This window comes from Furipterus horrens, unplaced genomic scaffold (genome assembly GCF_987537825.1).
Source record: "Furipterus horrens unplaced genomic scaffold, mFurHor1.1.pri manual_scaffold_15, whole genome shotgun sequence".
NCBI classification, from domain to species: domain Eukaryota; kingdom Metazoa; phylum Chordata; class Mammalia; order Chiroptera; family Furipteridae; genus Furipterus; species Furipterus horrens.
Genome location: NW_028327185.1, coordinates 13,530,925 through 13,557,453, shown reverse-complemented (window position 1 = coordinate 13,557,453; position 26,529 = coordinate 13,530,925). Strand labels below are relative to the sequence as shown.

Here is a 26,529-nt window from a genome sequence, read left to right as displayed (position 1 = left end):
AGATGCTATTTCCTTTACTCCTGTTTGATCTTTCTTCGGGCTCCTTTGTTTCACTCTTATTCCTTTGTCCACCAGACAGTATGTCTCATACCGTCTCCCGTCTCACACTGTTCATTCTTTCTAGGTGAACGCATCCATTATCTTGCATTCAGCTATTCTTTAATAATTCCCAAATTAGTATTTCAGCCCACATCTCTTACCTAAGATCCAGGCATTGATATTAAACCAACCCTTTGACACGTCAGCAGCTTTCTAATTGCCTTCTCTGCTCCTGGCCTTTCCAGTTTTCAATTCATTTTTCACACTTCTGATGGTGATTACATTGTCACTGCCCTACTTAAAAGTTTTCAATGGCTCCTCACTGCCTTCAGCATTAAAAAATCTAGGGTCCTTACTATAATGCACAAGAGTCTTCAACATCTAGTCCAATGTCATCTCTCTAGAAGTACCAGTGGTTCCTCGGAACAAGTCCTCTGACCTCCTGTGCTCAGAACATATGAAAAACCCTATTCAACCACACCTGATACGGGATTAATTCCACCTGTTTCAAAATGAGCTCAGCTAGCAAGTAAATTCAATTTTTATTGAGAATATATAAAACGCCAGGCACTAGCAGTCTTAGAGTTTATATTCGTGTGTGTGTGTGTGTGTGTGTGTGTGTGCGTGTGTCAGAGAGAGACAGAGAGACAGAGACAGAGACAGATGAGGGAGTGAGGAGGTGAATAAGTAAATAGGAAACTCTCAAGTAGTGATAAAGCTTATGATTAAAACCAAACAATCTGATTTGACAGTACCTGGGAAGGTTTCTTCAAGCACACAGCTAAAGACTTCTCTTTAGGAGGAAAGGGTGCTATGCTTAACCTGAGATTCCCCCTTGGAAGTTAGCGGTACCCTTCCTCCAACAGCTTATGTCTATTAGAGCATTCATAATACTATTTTAAATTCATGGTTTTACTTGTGCAGTTCCATCTCCCTACGTACTCATTTCTTGAAGGGAAGAACTCTGTCTTTTCCATTTAAATCTCTCCTAACATAAAGCCTGGCCCATGGTTAATGTTGAATAAAGATTGCTAAGTAAATAAAGCAATGAAATAAACCAGCTCTCACATGATGGAGAGAAAAAGGAAGGGAGCTACATAAAAAATTTTAGGCCCAAACAACAATTAAGTTCAGATGGACAGAGGCAATGGCCCAGCGGCCATCCCACACACCCCAAGTTCAAATGCTGGCAGAAAACAACAGAAGAGCTCTTCCAGCAATTGGATATGACGCCTGTATTTACTCCTCCCCAAGTTCTTCTTCTGCCTCCATTCTGGCTACTCCTGATTTTGTTTTCTCCGCACCCACTGGTTACCTCACCTTCCTGCTTTGGTTTCCTAGGAGCCAGAATTGGCCTTCTGGCTGTAACCACAGCTACTGGAATCTCAGCTTTTTTTTTGGTATTCACAAGCTCATGTAGTGACTCTATCCCTACTGTTAGGTCTAAGCTTTGTTTTCCGGTTTATACAAACTAGGAATGACTGTGAATTACCTACTCAGTCATATAGTATCATTACTCCCTGCTTTAAAATCTTGGTTTTCTCTATCCATGGTGCAACCATATAATTTGTCATTGAAACTTGAGACTCTTTTTGAGAAGAAAAAGAAGATGCTTTGGATAATTATGGACAGCAGGCAGGCACCAGATTTCGAGGTCACCCTCATTCCCGCCATTTCCTAAAGAGTCTCAGCTGCCACAGTGACTTCCTGCCGGGCTCTCTGCCATTCTGGCTGGGCTGCTCCCTGGCACTGGAACTGCCACTTGGGCTTCAGACCTGACCCTTTGAGTGCTGAAAGGACTTTCCAGGATTTATCAGTGCCTTGGGTAAAGACTTACATGTGGAAACTCCAAGTAAGGGTGATAACACTTATAGACCTCTTATTATAAGATAGGCATTGTGAAAAGCATTTGATATACATGTATATATGTACGTGTGTGTGTGTGTATATATAAAAATAACTGAATGTTTTTATAACTAGTACAAGTTCTTCCATTTTAGAGCAAAAAGACACAGAGGCTCAAAGAGGCTAGTTTACTCAAAGGTATGTATCTAGTACATGTAGAGTTTATATTTAATCCCAGGTCCATCTGACCGCACGTGTTCATGCTCTAAACTACTGTGATATAATCCCTGCTGGAGTATCTTTCAATAGAGAAAACAGTGGTCGCAATAAATAATATATCCAGAAACCATACAGAGGGATAAAATATTAACCTGAATTGAAAATGTATTACCATTCTCTCTTTTTAAAACCCATTCTTTTATTTTCTATTTGACAGTTTTTTAAATAGGAATATACTTGTTCTCAACAGAGCAAAAATTATGAAGTTTAACATAATTGGAAAGAAATGTCATCATCAATTCCCAATGATGAAAATAATTCAAAATCCCCAAGAGTCATTTTCGATGCTAACACTGTCCCCTTAGACTTCCTTTAATATGATCATAAAACTCACTAGGTTAATCTGTTTCTTACTTGCTATACCTTTCCTATTAACAACTATCGTGACATTGCTCACATAATCTTATTTCCTAGACTAATGGGTCTCCAAAGCTTGGAGCTGTACATTCTCAACAGTAAAAAATATGGAGCATGTGCTCAGTAAGTGAATGTTTAGAAATTATATACCTGTTCCAATGTAACTACAGAACACACTCCAAAATGGAAATATAAACAACAAAATTAAAAGTAAGCCTAAATGCTAATAATCTGCCTGTATCCCAAAGGGTTATCTTGTCTACTCCCTAAAAGTCTGCTCTGTAAACTCATCATTTAAACTAATGCATCTCATGTTAATGTGCATACGAATCACAGATTCTGACTCAGTATGTGTAGGATGGGCCTGAGAGCCTGTATTTCTAACAATCTCTTAAGTGATGCTAATACTGTTCACAAGCTGAATAACAAGAACATAAATAAGAGAGTCAGGTTTAGCTAAATGTGGGTTGCTATTTTCCAGGGAGTAAAATAAACAGCTGATTGTAAAGTCAACTTCCCATTACCATGAGCAAAACTGAGAAAAACTACTTTTTAAACCACAGAACAATCATTACACATATTAACCAACAACAGAACAAATCTGAAATGTAAATAATAATCACGCCTGGGCATACACTCGGTAAACTCAAAGTATCATAAACAAACTGATTAAACAAGATTGATTAAAACGTAAATATTTTCATCTGTTTCCAACATGAAACAGTTGGCAGGAAACCGGTGGTTAACTATTATCAGCTAGCATTAATGTTTATATCAGTATTAACAGAGTCATAGCAATCTGGGATTTTTGTGTTTGTTTTTTAGTTTTTAGATGCATAGTGAGAGTGGCCAACGTATACTATTTTTTTTAAAAATTCTATTTTAAATTTACACAACGTTAATAGGTCCCGACAGTAGATGTGCAGGACTTTACCTATGAGACTCAGGCGAATTCATAACATAAGCAGAGTAAAATCAGAAGGCACTCTGGCTCTATTGTTAGTCTCGCAGTTCCCTGACGAACCCTAAAGTTCCAAAACCAGACTGCACCAGAGCAGCTCATGCTGACTCGCCGACCATTTCCAATAATCAAACACACCCCCGAAAACTAACATCATGCCCACATTTCAGTTATTTACCTTGTCAATCATTTTTCTTGCTTCCACCTCCTCACTGTTGGGATTCTCTAACTCAATGGTATAAGTACCCTTGTCACTTTGGTCATCATCATTATCCTTTTCAGAAGTAGCGGAAGTAGCTTGATTTTTTAACATTTTATCCGTCTCCTGGCTCGGTCTGTGGCCGAGACTCCCTGAACTTCTTAACAATGCAGTTTGTAGGAAGGAAATGGGCACCGCTGGCTCCTCTGATTTCTGTTTTAACAATTTCCCATGTGGAACACCATGCCCCCCTCTGTGGTGCGCAGAGCTAGTCTGGAAAGACAAAGAAACCACTTTGGCGTCTGCTGCTGGAGATTTGGGTTTTTCAAGTTTTGTATGTGGTGCTGAATAAGTAGTGTCCTCACATGAGATTCCCGCACTCTGAGTAAAGGAGTCTGACCTTCTTTTTCTGCGATTGTCTTCATCAAAGAACGCAATCATTAAAGCAGTTTGACTTACAACGGCTGGGTCTGGGCGCCTGTCGGCAGCCTGCGCCTTCTGCAGCCTTTTCTGCTCCGAGTGGTGGCGCCGGAAGTGTTCCTCCAGGGCTGCGCGTTTGCCGCAGCGCCTGTGAGCGCCGGCGTTTTCGGAATCGCTCTGTGTGCCGTCGTCGTGTTTATTTCCTGGACACAAAGAAGAAACCACATAATAGGGAAGGAAAAAATCCCACGTGGAAAGTACGAGGCACACACAAAAGTGCCGTTTGTTTTGCCCCGTCCCCTTTCCAACCCGAAGTCATACGCTCTCTTCAGTAACGGGCTCTGCAAACTGCCCCCAAGTGCAACGCTTCCACCCAGACTGTGTCAGCCAACAATACGCTCCTTCATACACAACTGCACGGGGCTGTCTTTCGTCCTCCAAAGTTTAACTTTGTAATGATGCATCAGTGCCTTAGCAGATAGGCAATGCTCTAGCATCCATGAGGGCCTGTTTTTATAACATTACTGAACATTAATCCTACCTTCAAAGCTTATAGTTTATTTAAGCAATCAAAAATGTGTTTCTAGCATTAGAGAGGAAGAGACAGGAAAAGGGGGATCCCACCGAAACGCTTAGCATTACCCAGGAAAGGGGAGTCCAAATGCCATAGAAGAGTGACGAATCTTAGTTTTGATGATATACGCTACATCTATTAGTATAGCATCTTTACGGTTTCTGCCAATTACTATACAATGGTTTACAAATGTCTTTCTAGCTATGAGAATATTTGAAAATTTGCATTTGAGCTCTAAGCTCTGGTGGCTTCAGAGTTAAGCAAAGTACACTAAAAAGTCTATCTGTAAAATCCCATATAAATCTAAGCATCTCCTGGGCAAATGGCATGGTGTTAAATATAACCACAGAAAAATCTATTTGTCTTCACCATAAAGCACAGTCAAGTAGAATATAATATTTGAATTTTGAAACATCAGCTTTCTAACAGCAGTTTTGCTAATGTTCATAGTTGTGTTAGGAATCAAACGTAAAACTTTATGAAAATTACTTGATTTTTCACTGATTTAGAATTCTCATTACATAAATAATAAGAACATTAGAATAGTTAAATTAAGTATTACATTATTATAGCATAAAATGATTAGAAAGCCAAGGGTTACTCTCTGTGTTTAAGATTGAACCATAAATGAGGGCTTAAATGCTGGCTTCTTTAGAAGAAAGCCACGAATGAATCTAGTCAACCAGGAGCATTAACGTGCTTCCAGGACTAAATCTGATTTTTACATGTTCCTGGGCCACACATTTAAATCTGAATACTTGCTGAATAGTGTGGCATCAAAGATAATGATCAGAATGGAAGACCTGGGGGCTAGAAGGGACAGCACACATATTCATGTTCTTATTCTAATAAACTGAGAGGCTACCAACTGGTGTTAGTGATTTAACACAAGAGGACTAGCTATAAAAATGTGGTACATAAAAGCAGTGAGAAGACTCAGGAGAGAGAAAGGCGGAGCACACACAACAGGGCCAAGTTCTGGAAAATAGGCAAGGAACACAAAGGGGGTTAAGACCAAAATGAGGGGTTTAGGGGAGGACTCTCAGCACAGCGATGGTGAGTAATATTATAAACCTCAACTACGGCAACAAATCTGAAACTATCTTTAAATCAGGAGCTATTCAAAATGCAATCTGAAAAGAAAAAAACCATTTGTTTAATTAATAGGCTTCTTGCCTCCAGTACTTAAGCCAAGAATTAGGGATAGCAAATGGAATGCAACACCAAACAAAAGCACCAGTACAAATACAGAACTTATTAAAAACACGCACTTTTACAACCTATTCTATTGTTGCATTGGATATATTGAAAAGAAATCCAGCTTGTAAGAGCTGGATATAACTAAACTCCAATATTTCGTGCCTAATAAGTGCAAATAACCCATATCACACACACACACAACATGGAAACAGCATTTCTACAATTTAGTTCTTGTACAAAATATAGAATTTGGCACTTACGTGGCATCAGGCCCTTTCAGTATCTTTCCTTTAAGTTCTAGTTTAAAAATTCTATTTTAATTCATAGAGTAGCCATTTTCTTTTTTGGAAAATATGTCATTTCTTCTTGTATTTCTTGGTGTCACCCAAGGTGAGACATCTGATCAGAACTGCAATTTCTGTCTTCGCTCGACAAAAAAGACCCCTAGGAAGTGCTCCCACCAAGTTTCCTTCTTCCTGTTTTTTCCATCCTTAACCACGCCTAAAGAAGCTGACGTTCTTTAAGTATTTTTTAGGATAGGTTAGCTGTACCAAGTCAGTAGCTGTGGCCAAAAAGAAGCTGCAACTCTCCTAAAGGGTGACAGTGAATGGGCTTTGTGAACATGATTTTCTTCACTGTCCCAAAGTGCGTACACTTTACTCTTGTAGGAGCAAAGTTTATTTTTTGTTTTGTCTTGCCCACTTTCAAGTTTCTGGGAAAACAATCAAACGTCATTTGTGAATATATCTGGAATAATAAAATGGATATATCTTGGACCAAACTGAGTTATATTCACAAAGACATTTTTTAGGTGGCTTATAAAATGGTCTGCAAGCATAGTAAAAAAAAGCATTCTAAGCAATGGCAACAAAAAATATATGTCTACCTATAAATCAACTTTGAGGAATGAGAGAAATTTGAGTGCATATTTTCTGACAAGGTTTTCAAATACATAATCAGTAACATACAGCTATAGTGGGAATGTGGCCATTAATGCCTCTATTTGGAATTAGGCTTGTCCAAGAACAGAGAATGTCATAAAATGATGGCTTAAAAATAACAGCGAATATAGAAAATAGTGTTAATGACTGAAAAAGTTACAATAAAGAAGTATTTTTAAATGGTAGCTCTTAAAAAGGGTCTTTTAGTTCACTTTTTATACATTTATTAAGAGTGGTTTTAAAAAGACGAAGTTACTTCTAAATTTTCAAGGTTTATGCTACCTTGTATATTATACTAGAATATCAGTATTACTTATCCAATTCATAAAACTGGTCAGTTTACAAATGGGTACCTACTGTTTTTAAGCTTTAACCTACACATACATATATAGGTCTCAACTACGTATTTAGTATTTTCTAGTTGAAGTAAAAGATAACAATCACATATCAAAGCACATAAGCCAGGTAATTGCTTATCATTATAATCAAATATAGCAAGAGGTCTCAATAAAGACAGGTAAAATCTCACCATCTCACTATCCTGAAATACCTTCGAAGCAAATCAAAAGTAGGTATTTCTTCATTACTGGATCAGGTTCCCAGGGCATAAAGTATGAGTTAAGTAAGAGTCAGTCTTGTCATTGATAGTTTATTCTGATCACTGAGTACCTATCACATAGTCAAGTCTCAGGTGAAGTGTTAGGAATACCAGGTAAGTAATACATGGTCTCTGACCTCAAGGCGCATTGTTTTAAATGCTCATTAATTCCTTGGATAGTAATGGAATAATCAGGCTAATATGCAATCATTTCCCTTATGGATAGCTTGTTAAATACAATATAGAGTAACACAAAATTGTATTCAGCAATTCCAAAGTAAATTTAATTAGCAAAGCCAATGGAAAAAACATTGATTAGCTAATAACCTCAATGCAAAGATTTTGCAGTTTTTGGCTATGTGTTATACTACTAAAGCATATATAAAAACTATTTCACAAATAAATAATTCAACTGTGATTTTTATAAGTCTATTGAAAAAAATTTTAATTTAATTAATTCCCAGTAAGTTAACCTCTACACCAAATTTTTTTGCCTCATGAGTAACCACTGAGAACAGTTGGAAACACCTTGTCAAGAGAGCGGCTATATTATCAAAGAACTTTCGATCCATTATCAAATAGCTTAAAATCTCTCTCAAAATTTAGATACTGACATTTTACTGGAAGTATTTCAGTAGAGAAGAATAGAACTAAGTATCTTTTCCTGAAGTCAAGAAAATGATGCGAATTGTCTTTTAGGGAATTCTACTGGTGAACTGAATGAAATTTATTTCCACAGGAAAAAGAGACATATTTAATGTCATAAATCTAAATTTATAAAACCAATCTGATTTTGGCAAGAAAATGAAGGCTATTTTGAATGAATAAGTTGGACATGGGCAGTTTGGCTTGCTTTTGAGCTTTAAAATAAAATATAAACCTTGGAAAAAGCAGTTTCCTGCCACATAGTTATGCATCTAATAGTAGTTTGGTAACTGCGAAGGCTGAATTTTCTTTTATTATAACATAGGAAGTTCTGAAATGATCAATTCACTTTACCTTTCAACCTTTTCAAGTAAACGGGAACATCACTTTTAATACTTTTGGAATCCTCTTCTGTTCTTTCCCACACCATCTGCGGAGGGTCGTTCTGGGCTAGCCAGTCAGCCACTTTGTTTTCCGGGGCCATCATTCCAGTTTGAATCCCCGGCAGGTCTTGAGTTCCAGGAGAAGACTTCTTTGACTTGTGGCGCTGCTCAGAAGTAAATTTTGTCACATGGTCTCTAATAGTTACCTTCCCTGGGGTACTGTCATCAAATTCAATGGTAAAGGAAGCATGCCCTGCACCTGTTGTGTGGGAACTCGTTGTGTCTTTTGTTGGGATTTCATGAATGGTGCTTTCTGTTAATTGTGATGGTTGCTGAAATTCTTTCGTAGGGATTTCAAAATAACTTGGTTCCCTACAGAAAGGAAAAAGTACTTCTTCATTTGCAGCTGCAGATTGTTCCTCAACTTGCTTGGCATCTAAACTGCACCCTAATGAGAAAAATAAAAGAAAATTCAAAATATTTGGGAGCTTCCAGCATTTGAAGGAGTATAGTAACGGCCATTTGTATTTCAAGAGAACCGGAAGTCAGATCACAGTCTGGATGAAAAACAGTGGCAAATGTCACAGAGAAGCAATCATTTTGATTGTAAACATGGCACTCAGTTACCAACGGGAGATGCAAGATACGCAGCAGCAGTGGCAAAGGATAGAGAAGCAGTTAAGAGATGGATCTGGAATGCCTAGGGCCACATTTTTTCCAACTGGGATCTGGAAATCATGGAGGCGCGAAGGAATTGAAATCAAATGTAGATGAAGATGTTCAATGTATACATTATATATCTCGAGTGACAGAAAAAATATGAATTTCCTTATCAAGTAAGGAGAATGACCTGAAGTACCTGTGAACACAAGCAGAGCTCCGAAGAGAGCAAGTGTTCAAGCAAGGAGATGGACGTGAAGTCAGTATGTCAGCGATATTCTAGAAGTAATGATTCCACTTACCATTCTTCGCCAGCACACTCAGAACCATTACTTTTAGAATGACCACATGATATACTGATGTGTGATCCTTGCAAGAATTTACATTTTAGAAAGAATAAAAGAATGTTAAAGACAAAACACGGGGTTTGCTTGCTGCATTGCAATCCAAGCAGCAGTGTGAAAAAAATAAGATAAAATTAAATTCAGATGCCAGTCATGAACTGCAGAGGAAGACTCATGTACATTGCTATACAGCAGAATATGCTCAAGTGTCAACAATTCTTGGAGAAAAGCTGAATTACAAATCTCAGATCAACAACAAGAGTTGGCAGAAGAAGCAAACAACTCTGGAACACTACCATTATTCTTCTGTTGCCCCAGAACCGAATATAAAGGTATAAAAATAAACACATTTATACATAAAATATGTAAAGGTATAGAAATGAAAATGATCACTGAAATGTTGTTAAGTATGTGTTATTAGAAGCGCAAATGCAAAATATATATATAAAAGATTAAACTGCCCTGTTTTTCAGGAAGCAAATGACCATGTCTATCATCAAGATGAAAAAGAGTGTGAGTTCAAGTGAAAACTATTTCCTGAAAGCTCAAAAGACATCCCTTTTAACAATAAATTCAGAGCAAAACCATTTGCAGGTCATTTATTAGGAAGAAAGCAATACAGGGATACCAAGTTGTTTCCAATCATTTTCTAATTAAGTATTTATTCCTTTGAAACATCTTTTTGAGTATTAAATCTTGATGGGATTCTTCAGGTGCTGTGATTGACTTTGTGGCGGTACTCTGAATACGAAACAATTACAACACTGTTTGCTTTTAGGTTCTAGAAGACCAGGACAGCAACATTTCTGTAATCAAATGTGTGGGGCAGGGTAGGGTATAGAAGACATCAGGCTTCATTAAAAAAAAAAAAATGCAAAAAATCTACCCAGGAGATAAAAATATCTAACAAAAACAATTTTCAATGTAAAAATGATCCTTTTCAAAATCTACTTAGTTTTTTTCACCACTGACAATGAAGAAAAAATTCTATCAAGAAAAACTCTACATTATCAAAGCAAATATTTTACATGCTATTTGAGAGAGGTTATACAAGAATCTTAATAAATTAAAGTCACATTTAAAAATTTTCTTTATTGGAAAGTTAATTTATCTTTTTCTTAATGTCCACTTGGATTTGAGTATTTACTCTGAAGCCCAGTCACTTAAAATTTCTGTAAGAGTAAATGCATTAACCACTCCCCATATATTAATAAACTCATTGATAAATGTTATTTTCTATTCTTTCATACATTGATTTACTATGTACATTGTGCTGTACTTGATCAATTCCATACAACTGAATTGGTTTATAAACCATGCTAGCAACATATATGCTTGCTCATTCATTCATTCATTCATTCATTCTGCTTTGCTCATCCTTCAGATGACAGAAACTGCTAGGGACAAGGGGTAGCAGTTTTCTACTAGCACCACCTGGACACCCATAGAATGATGTGGTGGAATTACTTAGCAAAAAAAAAAAAAACAGAAAAAGTTTATCTGGGGATACATAATTTATCATCCACTTGTCACTCAGCATTCAAAGAAATATTTTCCTCCTTCGTGAATGAAAAGCTCCCAGTTAATACTAACACACCTTGAACATGTTTTCACAGTTTAACAGCAGAGATCAAGGAGTGCACACCACCGTTTTTAAGGTTCTCATTCCCTTAGTCCCACTTCGAAATCGCCTTTACTCCAAGGACTAGGAACCTAAGACTTGTACTAGTTAAGGCCTAGTTTGTCCAGAAGTCAGTCATCTCATGATGTCAAGTGGCACAATAGAGTGGGAAGGTGGCGTGTTTTGATCTGATGGTTATAACCAGGCAGCCTGGTTTAGTGAAAAGCGGGGGTATGCTTCAGATCAGATACGACCTGTCTCTGCCAGCCTAACTCCCATTGTCCGCACTGTAAACTCGGGAAATAGTAATATCCAGCCCTAGGACTGCTGTGAATATTTCGTGAGGTAAGTATTAAGGGAGATGATGTAAGTTACCCAGAACAAAGCCTGGCACAAGTGGGCAAACAAATGAGCGTTTCTCTCGTGTCCTCCCCCAAACCTCCAACACGGCTGCGAATCAGGGAAACAAAAAACTAACACCAAAAACTGGACTCTGAAATACCCAAGGCAGATATGACAACACCTAGGCTCTCATATTCGTGAACTTTACTCCAGAGGAAGTCCCTCTTGAGAGCCGATTTACATTTACTCAGATTACACGTGGGAAACATGGAGGGTGGAGAAATGAGGATTAGGGTCAGACATTATGAAGAAGTGAGAGTCAAGTTACAGGGAGAAGACTCAAACGGTCAAGAGCAGAGACTTGGCTCACAGACACACTAGTCCACAACCGCTCAGTGGACTCGGCTTACACACTCGCCTTCAAAGTCTTCCAAGGATATCATTGCAATGTATCACAGTTCAGTATTCATCATTCAACATTCATAATGATTCCAAGTCATAAAGCAAAAAATTTCATTATATTCAGCTTTCTCTGCTTGAAAAGGCAGCAATATGGGTAATTCATTTAATAGAAATACAGAAAACGGTTCAACTTTGTAAAAAAAAAAATATTGCCAGTTGTCGAAGTTAAGTCCAGTCATCTAGAAAACTCATGGAAAGGAATTATTTCTCTCAAGATAAGAAAAACAAATCAAGAGTGAACTTACTATATGTGGGAAGTATAGGCCTACTGGAAAAATTATTAGGGGTCTTCTAAATGTAGGGAAATAAAACAGCTTGCCTCTCTTAGGACAATGGCAGAACATTCTCTAGAATTTATGAATTTAACATTCATTTCCCTTCAAAATCTATTTTGTTCATACTACATTAAACTAAATAATATGCTAATACTTAATACTAATATTGTATTTATACCAATATTGTTATTAACCTAAATTCTAGGTATTTGAAACTTTTTAATAACTGATTGTTAGAATTAATTATGTTTACCTAAATCAGAGCAATTGCTGAGAATATCCTTAACTTCTTAAGGGGTTTTATTAATATCTTTTACTTCTTAAAGTATTTTATGATTGTGTGACCTTTCAGGGAAACTTGTAGTACATATGATCCAGAAAAAAAATGTACCCTTCATTATTCTGTACTAAATTAAGTAAAATATTACACTAATTCAAGATGACACAGACTAATTATAAAGGCTAAATCTACTTGAGACATCCGTCCATCCAACCTAGTACATACAAGTACCTAAAATAACAAAGACAGGTAAACAACCTTTGCTTAAAAGGAGTTACAACCTATAAGTTTTTAAGTGTAGTTTGATGAGATTAAAAATCAATATAAAAGAGACAAAAATCTACTCCTCACAGTTGTGCACACCTTTTCGAAATGTATGCACCACTTAAGGCCTTTCACTGTAACCTAAATAAATGTTTAAACCAAGTTAGCAGGTAGAAGAACAATACCTGTAGCTAAAATGAGGACTAATTTTTTTCACTAAAAATCAAAATAGTCACAGAATTTCTGGAGAATTGATTGCTCTGATGTACTTATTTGCTTCTAGGGTTTTTTGGCTATTTGGTAAGTCTGTAGAGATTCTGGATACATGGGGACCCTCAGAGAGGAATATCGAAAATAACCAGGTAGTAGACACTCAATTATCCTTTCTGGTATGTTCACCTGTCATAATTAAGTACTGAGATTTTACATTCTAAAAACTGGTAACCAAGAAGCAAATGGCTTTCTGTTTTACCAAAAGGGTATGCTTAGAAAAGACATAATTAAACTAATTATTTGTATTTCACAATTTGATTTTTTTTAACGAAAACATCTTAATTTCAGAATGATGAAATGAAATAACAGTACAAGTTTTCAAATTGACTCCACAGTTTCTTCTGGCATAATAAATTATTTCAGGTCAGTAAACTGTTTCCCTCATCCTATATTCAAAAAAACTACACATGATAAATCTGAAACAATATTCTTATCCTGAGATGGGATAGTCTCATATAGGAAAGCGAGTGAGACTCACATCATGCTCTTAATTAGCTGAATCTGACAGTGAGCTTCAAGCTATTTAACACAAGATGTAAATCACTTAATTCCTTCTTACTCAAAAATAATCCAAGATTAGGAGATAGCTTTTGTCCTCAGGCAGAAATGATACTCAACAAGAGGCTACACAAGCTGATAATCACTTAAGAAATTAGTTTCATTCACAAACTGGATGCTTCATAGTTTGAAATTTATTTTTATGCTGAGGTATGAGGGACCAATTTTTCATGCTAATTTATTTTTGGAAAGTTTGTTTAAATCTTTGTGCTCTATGAAATGTGTCTTTCGGTGTGTGTGTGTATGTGTGTGTGTGTGTGTGTGTGTGTACATGGAATGGCTTCTGAAAGGTTAACTCCTTATGGTTAGGAGCTGGACTCTGGAGGCAAGCTGCCTGGGTTCAAGTCCCAGCTACACTATTTGCAGCTGGGTAAGTAAAATCACATCACTGCACCTCAGCTTCCTCATCTATAAAATGAGGGAAATAATACTACCTTTAGGTATTGCTTTGAGAATCAAATGATTAAACATATGCAAAGTACTTAGAAGAGTGTCTGGATAAGTAAGGACCACTGAAGTATTAGCTGTTACAAATAAATCATGGTTCTGTCTCCAGGACAAAAATTACACAAACATTTCATTCTGAAGTTATTTTGTGTGTGTGGAGGGGAGGAAAGAAGTGGATTTTTAATGACAACATAAAATCAATATCACAATTACTTTCAGAATCTGGTAAGCTACATTCCGCTGTTTTCTTTTAAATCACACACCTAATAATGAGAACATTTTTTTCCTCTTCTCTTTTGTAGGTGGCTCTAGTGCACAGTGACAATGCGTGATCCATGAAATAAGGAACTTAAGATTAGATAGAAAGACATACACACAAAATACAGAATGAAACTGTTATATAATTGCAATACATATATACAGATATATTAGTTAGAATACTTTATCACTGTGTGTGTGTGTGTGTGTGAGTGTGTGTATGTGTGCATCTGGGAGAAAAGCAGACAGGATTTAGAGTATGATTTATGTGGGAAGGCATTGGTGGCAGAACTAAAAAACAATTGGCAGTGGGACATAAGGCTCTCTAAGGAAAGTCGGACAAAATTAGAACTTTGAAGTAAAATTTATTCGGCAGACAAAAGGCAACCACTGTAGTTTTTTTTTAATGAAAATAAGGAACAACTTAGATTTATTAGGCAAAATGAACTGCAGAAGGGTTTAAACCGGAAGTAGGAAGTCCAATTATGAATTAGTGGGGAAAAAAGATGACAGAAGTAATGTATTAGGGGAGGGGAAGGGAAGATACGGAAGATTTCAAATGAAGCAGACATCCTTGATTGTCTTCCAATATTCATTTCCTGTACTTTGCTCCTAAAGTACTCCAACATCCCCAGGTCCCTGCTCTTTCCAGACACAGCTCATGTGCCTTAGGGCAAAACTAACTCCACATTCAGCCTTGTGTGGGCAAGACTGGCTTACGGATAGTCTCATAATCCTTGTTAGGAAATGGTTTGAAGATAAGCACATGAGCCCTGGCTGACTTGGCTCAGTGGATTAAGCACCAGCCTGTGAACCAAAGGGTTGCTGGTTCGATTCCCAGTCAGGGTATATGCCTGGGTTGTGGGCCAGGTCCCCAGTTGGGAGCGTGTGAGAGGCAACCACACATTGATGTTTCTCTCCCTCTTTTTCTCCCTTCCTTTCCTCTCTCTCTAAAAATAAATAAATAAAATATTTAAAAAATAATAAGCAGGTGACCTACTCCTGAACCCCGTGAGAGGCCAATGAGATGAGAGATGTGGTGAAAACTTTTGGGAAAGTTCTTTCAGCTGCTGGTGGTTTTCTGGAAGCAACTTTTGCTCTTTTCTGCTGGCTGTGATCCAAGCAGCATAGACCCGACTGCTGCCGGCAGGCAGCCTCTGTATGTGAGGGGATACTCCCCAGGATGCAGCCACTGTGGACAGAGGGCTGGGAGACCGCAAGAAACCAGTGAGCTGATGTCACAGTGGAGATGCTGTTATTAACCAGTCCTGAAGAGATTCGATTATTGAATTCAGTGAACGTCTTTCCTGTTGAGTCTCTGGAAGCATTGCTGTTATTTACACCTGAGGGTATGCTCCATACCAGTAAGTTTCTGAGCTTGGGAATGAAGAAAACTGGAAGCCAAGATGGGAACTGATTTGCAAAGTTGCTATTCTCAGTTCGGGGCACCACATAATCAGTTAATAAAGCCAGCTTTCTGAGATGTGTCATGGAAAACTTAGAGCATATTTAAAGAGCCAGTGGTTTTATCCTCCAGTTAAACAAAATGCCTTATTTCTCTTGTAGAGCTCAGGTCAAAGGTAGAAAATGGTGCAATGTTCTTCTGGAATCTATCCTTGACTCAGAGTCAAAGCTGTTTTTCCATACTGCTCCCTGGTGCCTGTATTTAATTCCCCCCGTTCTGGATCCTTATCTGCTGTTATCGCAGATTCCACCTGCTCCAACCTTCTGTGTCTATGTCTTTGCTAAGTCCTTAGGCGACAAACAATTTATACTGCCATTTACTTCCTGAAAATCTTGGTTTTCTGGCTTATGGACACGCAGCTCACTACTACACCCAAGTGCCCATCAGTAGATGAGTAGATTAAATAACTACGGTACATTTACACAAGGGAATACTACTCAGCCATAAAAAAGAAAGAAAAATTTACCCTTTGCAACAGCATGGATGGACCTGGAAAGCATTATACTAAGTGAAATAAGCCAGTCAGAGAAAGACAAATACCATAGGATTTCAGTCATGTGTGGACTCTAATGAACAAACTGAACTAACAAGCAAAATAAAGACAGACTCACAGACATAGAGGAAGCTGACAGGTCTGGGGGGCACTGGAGGGTAGAAGGATTGAGGGGAAAAAAGGTCATGGGCATGGACAACAGTGTAGTGACTGCAGTGGGGAGGGGGATGGATGGAGGTAGAAGAGGGTATGAGGGGGATAAATGATAATAGAAAACAATACAATAAAAAATAAAGTATTAAAAAATAAAATAAAAATATGATTATATCTTTGTGAACATTATGGAAACACACCAAATTAGTTTGTATCTACTATTTTGGTCCGATTGAAATATTTTTAATAATTATTTTTAAATAGTTACAACATCCAATTACATTATTATCTCTCCCAAGTTTTAATAATCTCATAAGTAAACTGAAAAAATATTTTTAAATGATTTACAAAGATATTGGAATTAATTTTTGTGAGAATCGATCAGAATGATTTCAATTAAAATGTCAATGTCATTAAAACATTCATCAAATATTTCTTATCAAATTAAAGAATAGTAAATAGCTCTTTTAAGGGTAGACAGATTTTTTTGCTTGATAATAAATTCTTCCCCAAATATCCCCAGATCTCATTCTCATTATCTTCGATTTTTTTACCTGATGTTCCAATTTCATGATTTTTTTCTTCTGGTTTGCCATTTGCCTTGAAAGCTCTCTTTTCATCCACCTCGTCATCCCCCCACCACGAAGGCTGCCCGTATAACGGAGTCCCACGAGGCATAGCAGAAGTATCTGGAAAGAGGTGGGAAAAATCTGTCTAAAGCATATGGAACAGAAAAAATTATGCACTTTCGCACAACACTAGACTTGCCTGGTTGATTGATTAAATGAAAAACAAAGGACAGTCTAGATTGCTGAAAAGCATGTTAAATAACTTAGTATTTGTGTAGACCTTAATCAGTGATGGACATGGCTGAAAAAATGAAATTTTACACTCAGTGCAAACTGCGATAGCCCAGGAACTTTCTACTGCAGTATAATCAGTTCTTTGGTATACAGAAATCACTCATTAAATCTAAATATAAAGATTAATGTACATTTTGGTATGAGTGGCCATTTAAAAAAATTAAAGTCATGGGGCATTACAGCGTAACTAAATTTAAACTAGCTGTTAATAGGACTAACAGATTTACGTTTGAACAAATTTGATAATGTCTATCAATTAAAAAAATTGTTTTTGTATGAATGGAATTATTATATAAAGCATTTTTTAGTTTCTGGAACATGTTAAATACGGTAATTATGATGATGTAGCACCATTAGACATTTCCTACTAATTCATTTTAGTTATTATAATTCAGAAGAAAAAGCAATCACGAAGTAGTAAAAATACAGTAAGGTAAGTTACATTTACTTCCCTTAATTATCGAAACATTAAACACACGTACATACAAATGCCATACGTGTTTTACAGTTCTTTGCAGTGAAACACTGGTTGCATTAAAACCTATTGTGAAATTGTCATTGTCATTTTTATAATTATTTGTATAGGAACACGGCCGAGTGTTGAGCACAGAGCCTGCCACTTCCCCACGAGTAAGTAGGAATGGAGGGAGTACTTTCCCCGGGGCTGGCCTACCCGCAGCTTTCTCCTCCGACCTCAGCGCCTCCGGGGCTTTGGGCTGGGCTTCCGCGGCACTGTCTGCTCCCTTTGAGTCCGCGCTTTTGGCACCGGCGGGTTTTGATAATTCGGGTTCTGAAGATTTCTGGGACAACTGGAACTGGATGGTAAACTTCTCATGCTATAAAAGGTTTAAGTGAAACATCCATGAGTGAAACTGACCCTAGTAAATGATAGGTTTACAAAAGAAACAAGTAAAAACTTTTACCTTCAGAGCTTCTTCAGGGACCCTCATTTCTCCTCGTACTACAGTGAAAAGATTTGTATGTGATCGGGGCTAAGGAAGAATACACTTTAAAAATTGTACTATTATAATCAGGTAATTATAGCAGAATTAGTATAGTCCCCTAAGAGTTAAATGTTAAACTATGCTCGTAAATATAAGATTTTCATTTTTAAATACCAAAGAAGATCTTGAAACCTAGCAAGTAATTCTAAACTCAGGTGATAATGGCCTTCAAGCAAATCACTGGATCAATAATCAGAGCACAAAAGACATCTTCAGCTCAATAATATGACTACAAAGAAGAAAAAGCACCTGGGTCAAATTATACTGACAGGTAATCACAGAAATGTAAAAGGAAGTATCTCATCAGTGATTATCCAGCAGTAAATCCTGAAGGAATCTGATGACTCAGACTCCGCCAGCACTGATAAAAATAGAAGTTCATGTTGAAAATGCAAAAGAAATGCTGTAATTAGGGTCCTCAGAGCAACCACAGGCACCCCTTTACCCCATGGATTGCAATCAGGGTCAGCTTACATTATCAAACAACTGATTCTATACAGATTAGAACCAAGTGCTGGATATAATGAATGCTTTCATTATTATGCCAAAATAGAACAATGCCTCTGTATATTAAAACATCTCCCACTAAACAGCAGAGGTCACATTTCCCACCATTACTAAACCCTGGAATGAAAGGACTTTTATAACCATGTACTCGATTTGATTCTTTACCAAATCAGAGCACCCAAGACTTCAAGGGGAGAAACCTATAATTATCATGACTATTTGCGGGGGGGTGGGGGGGGGGGGTAGGTAGAAGTCTTCTCCTGCATAAGGAGTAGTAAACTTGTAAAAAAGTATTTAACCTGCATTTCTACTCATTAAAATAATAAAAACTCAGAACATTTTTTAGAATTTTAAAGCGCTTTGGGAAACATACTCTTCAATTCCATTAACCTGGCTTCCTATTCCATAGTTAAAGAATTGAAGACTGGAAGGGCAGAACCCAAAGACAATAATCTACTCAACTGATCCTAGCCTGGGGCTTCCCTATCACTTTACATTGCTTCCCACAGCTGTGGAATATTAAAAATTCCCTTTTTTGTTATGAACATATGCTGGAACATATGCAAGTGTGTATTTCATAACTAAGTATATTTAATGAAAAATAAAAGTCTCCCCCCAAGAAACTCATTAACAGATAGAGAAGATTTATAACATTCTTATTTCAATGGAAAACAGAGGATCTTTTAACAACTGAAAGCCATTTCTATTTTTTCAGTGGGAAACACAAATGCTTTTAGCCAGCTGTGAGGGCTTTCTGGTGCTGACTGTAACTTCTGGCCAAGCTTGGAGACTATTCCCCAAGGACAGTCTGGGGTATCCTCTTTAGACTGAGACTCTTTTTAAGATCCGGGAAAACTTGAGACAGGTCTACACTTTACCTGCCAAAAACATTCCTGTGTGTGGGACTACCAAAGAACTCAGAATCCTCTTGTTTAGTTCATGAATTTACCTGAGAACCCAGGTATGACTACGAGATTCTGAGGCTGCCTCAGCCCCAGATTTTACCTCCAAAGCTACCATCTTTCCAGTGGCAGAGATCTAAGTGATTGCTTTTAACCTTGCTAATTAAGAAAAATGACAAACTAAGGTCCAGTTATTCTTGATATGTCAGTAAGTTACAAAATATACTACAGTATTATTACTATAGCCATATGTCAATTATGAGTATTTTTTTAAATAAAAAAGGACTTACAAGTTTAAATTCTTGCTTATTAAAAGTCATATTATTTATAGGCTATTTCCCTGTTTCTTTTACATTAAGACTATGATTCTTATTCTAAGTCATTACTATGCTCAATTTATTCAGGAAATGTTTATGTAAGTGACATCATGAGAACTCATCTACATACTAGTAATGTGTTCTCTGACACCATCCTTTATCTTAATGATAATTAAGATGAAAAAGAGAGTAAAATTTTTAATAGCTTCAGTTACTCCTAGGGGTCTGGCCTTAAAACATCAGGTGTCAGATAGCCTGTGAGCACATCTTTCAAAAATTATTTAAAAAATTAAGTCATTAAGTTGTTTTACTGGGGAAATACCAATCACGGAAGAAATGAGAAAAATTTTTTAAAATTTCCAAATATTAGATCATGAGATTTTGTCACTTGGGGCAAGATTTCCAATGTTTCAGAAAGTCCTGTGTTCTCAAACAATTGAGATGAGTATTAATATTCCCTTAAAAACTATGATAAGTTACTAAAATATGTGACACTCATGGTTTTGAAGACACTGATAAATGAGAATATTTGAATAAAATTATTTTACACAATGAAAAAATGGGAAGAAAGCGCTTTTTTCTAAATTTATTTTAAAATATATTCATAAGGTTATTCTTAAAATTCACCTTTAAGTTAGCCAAAAACTTTTTGCTTGGAATCTTCTCATTATGAAAATAAGAAATTTCCCTTATTTCATGATATCTGATAATGAAATATCCAATTATGCTACATTAGATTCCACACTGTACTAAGATGTCAGAGATTTAATAAAGGTTATGGCAGAAAACCTTTCAAGGGAAAAATTTTAACCTATCAGCTTAATTTTGTCCATATCTTTGGGAAAATACATCATTTTATTTTAGCAGATGAATACCTTGTCCAACTTGCAGAAAACCCTATTCTATAGGAACGCAGGGTTTAAACAACTGAGTTTAACTCTTCTTCTGTGGCTTTATTCTTTTATCAAATGGCTCATCTCAATTTCTTAAATTTCATTCTTTCATGCTTTGAAAATGTCCTTGATTTTTAAAATTCAAAAAGTGTGTTCTTGTCTTGTTGTGGATATCAACCACATTAGTTGGAAAAAATCTTAACTTCTCTGAATGAAGAGTAAATTTTTAGTTACGTTCATCATTACCTGGACTGCTGAGCAAACAGTGTTCCGAGCACAGATAAATCACGATCGCTACCTTAAGCTATGACAAGGATTTTTATCATGTTTCTGTTATGAGAACCCAATCATTTTGTGGGCCACTATGGCAGGAGTAGCCCAGTTTGGAAAAAGATAACTTCATTTTAAAACTACATAATATGTAATTATATATGTAATAAAATGTTATGAAAGCCCATATGACAAGGATGGCGAGGAGTGAAAATTAAGGTATTTAAGTGATGTTTAAATCATTTTCCAATGAACACTGACACCATACCAGACTCTGAGTTTCCTCCCAGTCACACTAGTGGCTCCTTCTTAGCCCTTATCCTCGTACCAGTTTCTCATCTCTCCCACCTCTTAACGATGCAAGGGAATGGAACATTTGTCAGTCTTTGGACTTCCTACCAATCTATATTCAATTTCCTGGTGATCTCTTTTGGTCTCAAGGTTTTAACTATTATTTATACAATGAAAATTCCCAAGTTTCTATCTCTCCACTCTACCTCTCCCCTGGATTCCACTACTATATCCAAAATGTCCCAACTCAACCTGTCAGACTTCTTCTAACCAACATGGAATAAAAGGAACCAGATTTTTCTCTTCCATTTTAAGATAACAAAAAGGTGGACAAAATATATGAAGACTTTCCAAGACAATCAATCAGTATCAGGCAACAAAAGCAGGGATTCCTGAGTGAAGAGAAACAAATCAAGGTGAGCCCAGTGACCACCCGAGCTCACTACCATGAGCACTTCCAGGTCACACCGCAATGAGGAGTAATCCAGGCAGAGCCTGGCAGACTCCCTGGAGGAACTGGGTTGAGAGCATGGGGAGACCAAGGTGACTCAAGTTCAAGGGACTGAGAACTGAAGAGAAGAGAGCTGCACAGAGAAAGAATTCCAGACATCTTCAAAGGGTCTCGCTCAAGCATGCAGCTGAGGTCTGGTCAGCACAGCCATGCGAGAAAACGACTACCTCGGTAGGGCTGGGGCAAGAACCTCCTGCAAGTATGAAAAGTAACAGGGCATCAGTGCCCACACAGAACCAGGTACAGTGTCTGCTCCCAGCAGCCAGGCTGGAAAACCTCATGAATCATGAGTCACTGAACGAAGCACAGGTCTGTCCATTTTTTCTGTAAAGGGCCAGAAAGTAAATATTTTCAGTTTCTTATGGAAATATGATCTCTTCTGCAACTACTCAGCTCTGCTGGAGTAGCGCAAAAACAGCCATAGAAATATGTAAATGAGTGGGTGTGGCTGTTCCCATACAACTTTATTTACAAATACAGGCTGAGGGCCAGATCTGCCAGAGGGTTTGCTGACCCCTGCTGTAGAGCACACAGAAAGGGCTTGCCCCTGTAGTGGGGACTAATTTGCTCAGACTAATCTTAGAAGCCTAACAAATCTTAAAAGCAAGGCCCAAAGTGATAAAACTATTTCTAAGCAATCTCTGCCCCAGAACAAAGCTCAACAATATTTATAGAATACAAAAATATGCATATACTACCCAACAAAGGAAAATGCACGATGTCTGCCATCCCATTAAAAATATGCATGCAAATATCAATCAAAATGGGTGCAGAACTGACACAGATGTCACCAAAGATTAAAAGTTATCATAACCACATTTCTATGTTCAAAAAGTTAAGTAGACACTTGGAAGACATGAAAAACAAAATCCAAGTTGAACTTCTAGAGATGAAAGCTATACAGATTAGATGTCACCAAAGAAAAGGTCAGTAAACTGAAAGACAAAGCAATAATAACAATCCAAATTGACACACAAAGAGAACAGAGAATTAAAAAATAAACAGAGCATAAGATGGGAAATGACTTCAAGTAGCCTAATTTAATATAGTTTTCATTGAAGTTCTTGAAGAAAGAAAGGGAGGGCAGAAAAAAACACTATCTGAAAAAATAATGGCAGAAAATATTTCTAAATTTGATTAAAACTACGAGCTGACACATCAAGAAGCCCGACAAAGCCAAAGCACAAAAACATAAACAACACCCAGGGACATCATAATCAAATGGCTCAAAATCACAGATGAAGGGAAATAATACAAGTGACAATACCAAGGAACAACATCCTTAAAGTGCTGAAAGAAAAGAAATGTCACCTAGAATTCTAAACCCAGCAATAAAAACTTCCAGTAACTGAGCTGAAATACTTTTCCAGACAGCTGAAAGAATTCATCACCAGCAAAACTATACTACAAGAAATGTTAGACAGAAAGAAAATGATACCGGGTGAACATATCAATCTATAAACGTGAAGAACATGAGAAAAGGTAGCTACATTGGTTTAAGCTATGAGGACCATGGGCATAAAAATGCAAACTTTTCCTTATCATTTAAATCTCTTTAAAAGAGAACGGACTTTTTACTATTATCAGTGGCGCCATCTACTTCTGGCCTCCCATAGCCTATTCTACACTGGCTCCAGCCTGCTCACTTTTCACGCTGTTCCTTCAACAGTACACGCGTGTTCTGCTTCAAGCCCTTGGCCTTTAACTCTGCTATCAGCCTCAAAAGCCATCTCTCCAGGCGGCCTGTGGCCAGCTCCTTCACCTTCCCCATGTCTCTGCTCTAATACTGGCTTCTCAGTGAGGTCTTCATGAACAGCCTTTTTGAAATTGTAACTGTGCAGCCATCACTAGTTCTCCGTATCCTCCATTCAGGGTTTCTCCATGAAACTTACCACCCCCTCGATTACCCTTGTGTGTGTGTGATGGCCAGGCTCCCCAACCCCACTAAAGTGTCAGCTCCCAGGGGACAAACGCTGCGGTCTGTTTTACTCACGGCTGTATCCCCGGACTGTGGGGACGGACTGCCTGGCACTGGGGAGACATTTAACAAAGTTGTTTAAATGAATGAACTTAGGCTTATCGGCTATATTTTTGGCCACTTGGAGATTTTTGAGCTCTTTTTGAAGTTTATCTTGATTATTGCAGCATTTTACTATCCCTCATGAGTTTACAGTCATTTCTTACACTTGCATAGTTCACTACTTGCTTTCCCAAATATTTAATTACTCTTAGTTAGAAAAAATATTTTTGGCAGATCAATTTTGTTTCTTAGTTCTGGTCTCAATCTACAGTAAGATGTTCTTTCTATTGCTGTAGCATTTTAATTAAATAGAGTAGTTTTCCACTCCAAGGTATAACAGTTTGTACATTGGCTACTATTATTCTTAATTTTAATATAAATAAAGTACTTTAGTTTGGTATAACTAAATACAGAACAAGTAAAGCTAATATATAATTTGTTTTGTAAAATTTCATCCTATAGAATAAAATTTCCGCCACTGTAACAGCCCAATGTTCATTTACATCAAATGCTCAAAACTCATTAGCAATGTGAGATGCTATTTAAAAATAATAAAATCAGCTGGGCCTAACTTGAGGATTTGGTTTGTAGTTCTGCTCAACACTAACTTCCAACCTGAAAAAGTCTTTTGGACAAAACATTTCCCCCAGCGATTTCAGAGACATATTAGGAGCTGTATATAAGCAGGAAATGGTAGTTCACTATTAAGTGGTCACTGTACAACCTGTAGGCCATGGGTTATATCCCAACAGTTTCTTTTTAATTTAAAATTTAAAGTAAACTTTATAGAGTTTTACTGAAACCTAGATTTCCTACTATTTTCTCATGTCTTGAAGCAGCTGGTGCCAAATGGATTAAGGAAGTACTTAAATACAAAGTATATTTGTTTTTTTTGATAAAATGTATTATGCTGGTGGAAAATGACCCACGAATCAAGGTTTTAATGCTAATTCTTAATTATTTTATGTCACACATATTTTTAAAAGGATTTAAAATATACAACTCAAAAGTAATAATGTTTAATGGACCTATTCACATGTCCTTTAGCTCTATAATTATAAAGTTTATGAGCCGTGCTACAAAACTATTTTTTCATAAAGTTTTAAGTTAAATATAAAATACAAACTAGTTATGCTCTGAGAATGATTTTAAAGTGTTAGTACATTTACTTCAAGTATCAACTCTGCTTATCTGAGACTACATTTCCTCTGCTAGTGATAAAAATCCATCCAAGCAGCCAATGTTTAATACATCCTTAATTTTGAATTCCAAATAAATGTAGTAATTGAAAAAATTAAAACTCAAGACGAATTTTCAGCATAATGTGGAATATCTGAATTTTAAATATAAACAAGCCATTTTTACAAAGCTTTTTGCATTATATAGATAGAAACGTCTTTATTCTTTTCAATCCAGCACGTCCCTCCTCTTCATCAGTGATTCTTTGCCCTACCGTAGGCAGTAGACCAGTCATATCCCTGTTCAGTCCTCAGAATCCTATTTTTAAATGGAATATTTTAAAATACAAAGTGCATAATGTACTTAATAAGGCAGCATGGGTCTTAGAATACATAGGATATTAACAATTTTGAATTAAATAGGCAAAGAGATGAAATAAATCAAGTGGAATAAAAGGAGGAAAGGAAAGGCAGGGTTAAATTTGTACATTCCTCCTGGGAGGCCGATCTGTGCTATTATCAACCGCCCACCCCCAACTCAAATATCTCTGGGCTGAGCTAATGTTAAACATTTTCCTGTCCCCTTCCCAGGTCCTTTCTTTGATATCCAAATTACATATGTCATAGCACTGCAGGAAGACATTCTCCTAAAAATATATATTGGGGGTTGGGGGAGAAGCTGAGTCCAACAACTTTTCCAGGATTATTTTTAGGAACAGGCATAGTAACAAAATACATATATATTATTTGTAAACATGCACTTTAGTATGGAAAGACACAGAGACTTCTAGCATGCCTATTCTGTGAATTTTTATGTCTGAAGAAATGTTAATGTACACTGGAGTAAAGATTTTTGAATAAATTTAATAAATGCGCAAAATCATATAAGGATATCATATCCAAATCTCAGTTTATCTTCAAGTTTCAAGGTGATATAAGTCTGTTCTGGTATCCTTACATCATTCACAAAAGTCTACAAGGAAACAAAAAGATGTTAGGTAATTAACATACGAAGTATTAAACATTACATGTCAGGCAAGCAGATCCTCAAAACTGATACTTAGAAGTACATACCATACGGTGGCTAATACAGTTTGTGCCTCATAAAATGGGTCACACATCTTACAGACTGATAAAGTGTTCCATACTAAGCCCTGTGTCTCTGTCACTAGTAACACACAGGAACCAGGCTGTAGTTCCTCTAAGTCTGCCACGCTGCCAAGACAGATCTAGGCACCTAAAAAGGCCACCCAGAAAAGCTCCTAATCTGAAATTGGCGAACTGTAAAGGGGACTTAATTCTTGATATCATCAGAATGTACTGAACTCAATGTTAGCTTTTTTTGGACAATCCTAATTATTTCTGAAGGTTGCTATTTCATTACTTTTATTCTTAAAGAGTTTTTCAAAAAAACAAAAGGAAAATTTAAAAAATTGA

The 26,529-nt window shown here is 36.9% G+C and overlaps 1 protein-coding gene across 8 annotated transcripts in view; it reads right to left on the bottom strand.

Moving 5' to 3' along the window:
• The window catches only part of CEP170 (centrosomal protein 170), an 89,682-nt gene that overhangs the window by 31,953 nt on the left and 31,200 nt on the right, over positions 1 to 26,529 (bottom strand). For 4 of the 8 annotated variants that reach the window (XM_090263242.1, XM_090263240.1, XM_090263241.1 and 1 more), the window contains exons 4-10: positions 25,987 to 26,065; positions 18,123 to 18,181; positions 17,873 to 18,035; positions 16,891 to 17,025; positions 8,413 to 8,889; positions 4,140 to 4,303; positions 3,660 to 3,953 (exon numbers count right to left, since the gene is read on the bottom strand). In XM_090263242.1, the coding sequence (XP_090119368.1) occupies positions 3,660 to 3,953; positions 4,140 to 4,303; positions 8,413 to 8,889; positions 16,891 to 17,025; positions 17,873 to 18,035; positions 18,123 to 18,181; positions 25,987 to 26,065 (1,371 nt within the window). Of the gene's footprint in view, positions 1 to 3,659; positions 4,304 to 8,412; positions 8,890 to 16,890; positions 17,026 to 17,872; positions 18,036 to 18,122; positions 18,182 to 25,986; positions 26,066 to 26,529 lie in introns of all 8 variants that reach the window. The other 4 variants (XM_090263237.1, XM_090263238.1, XM_090263244.1 and 1 more) reach the window with 2 other exon arrangements.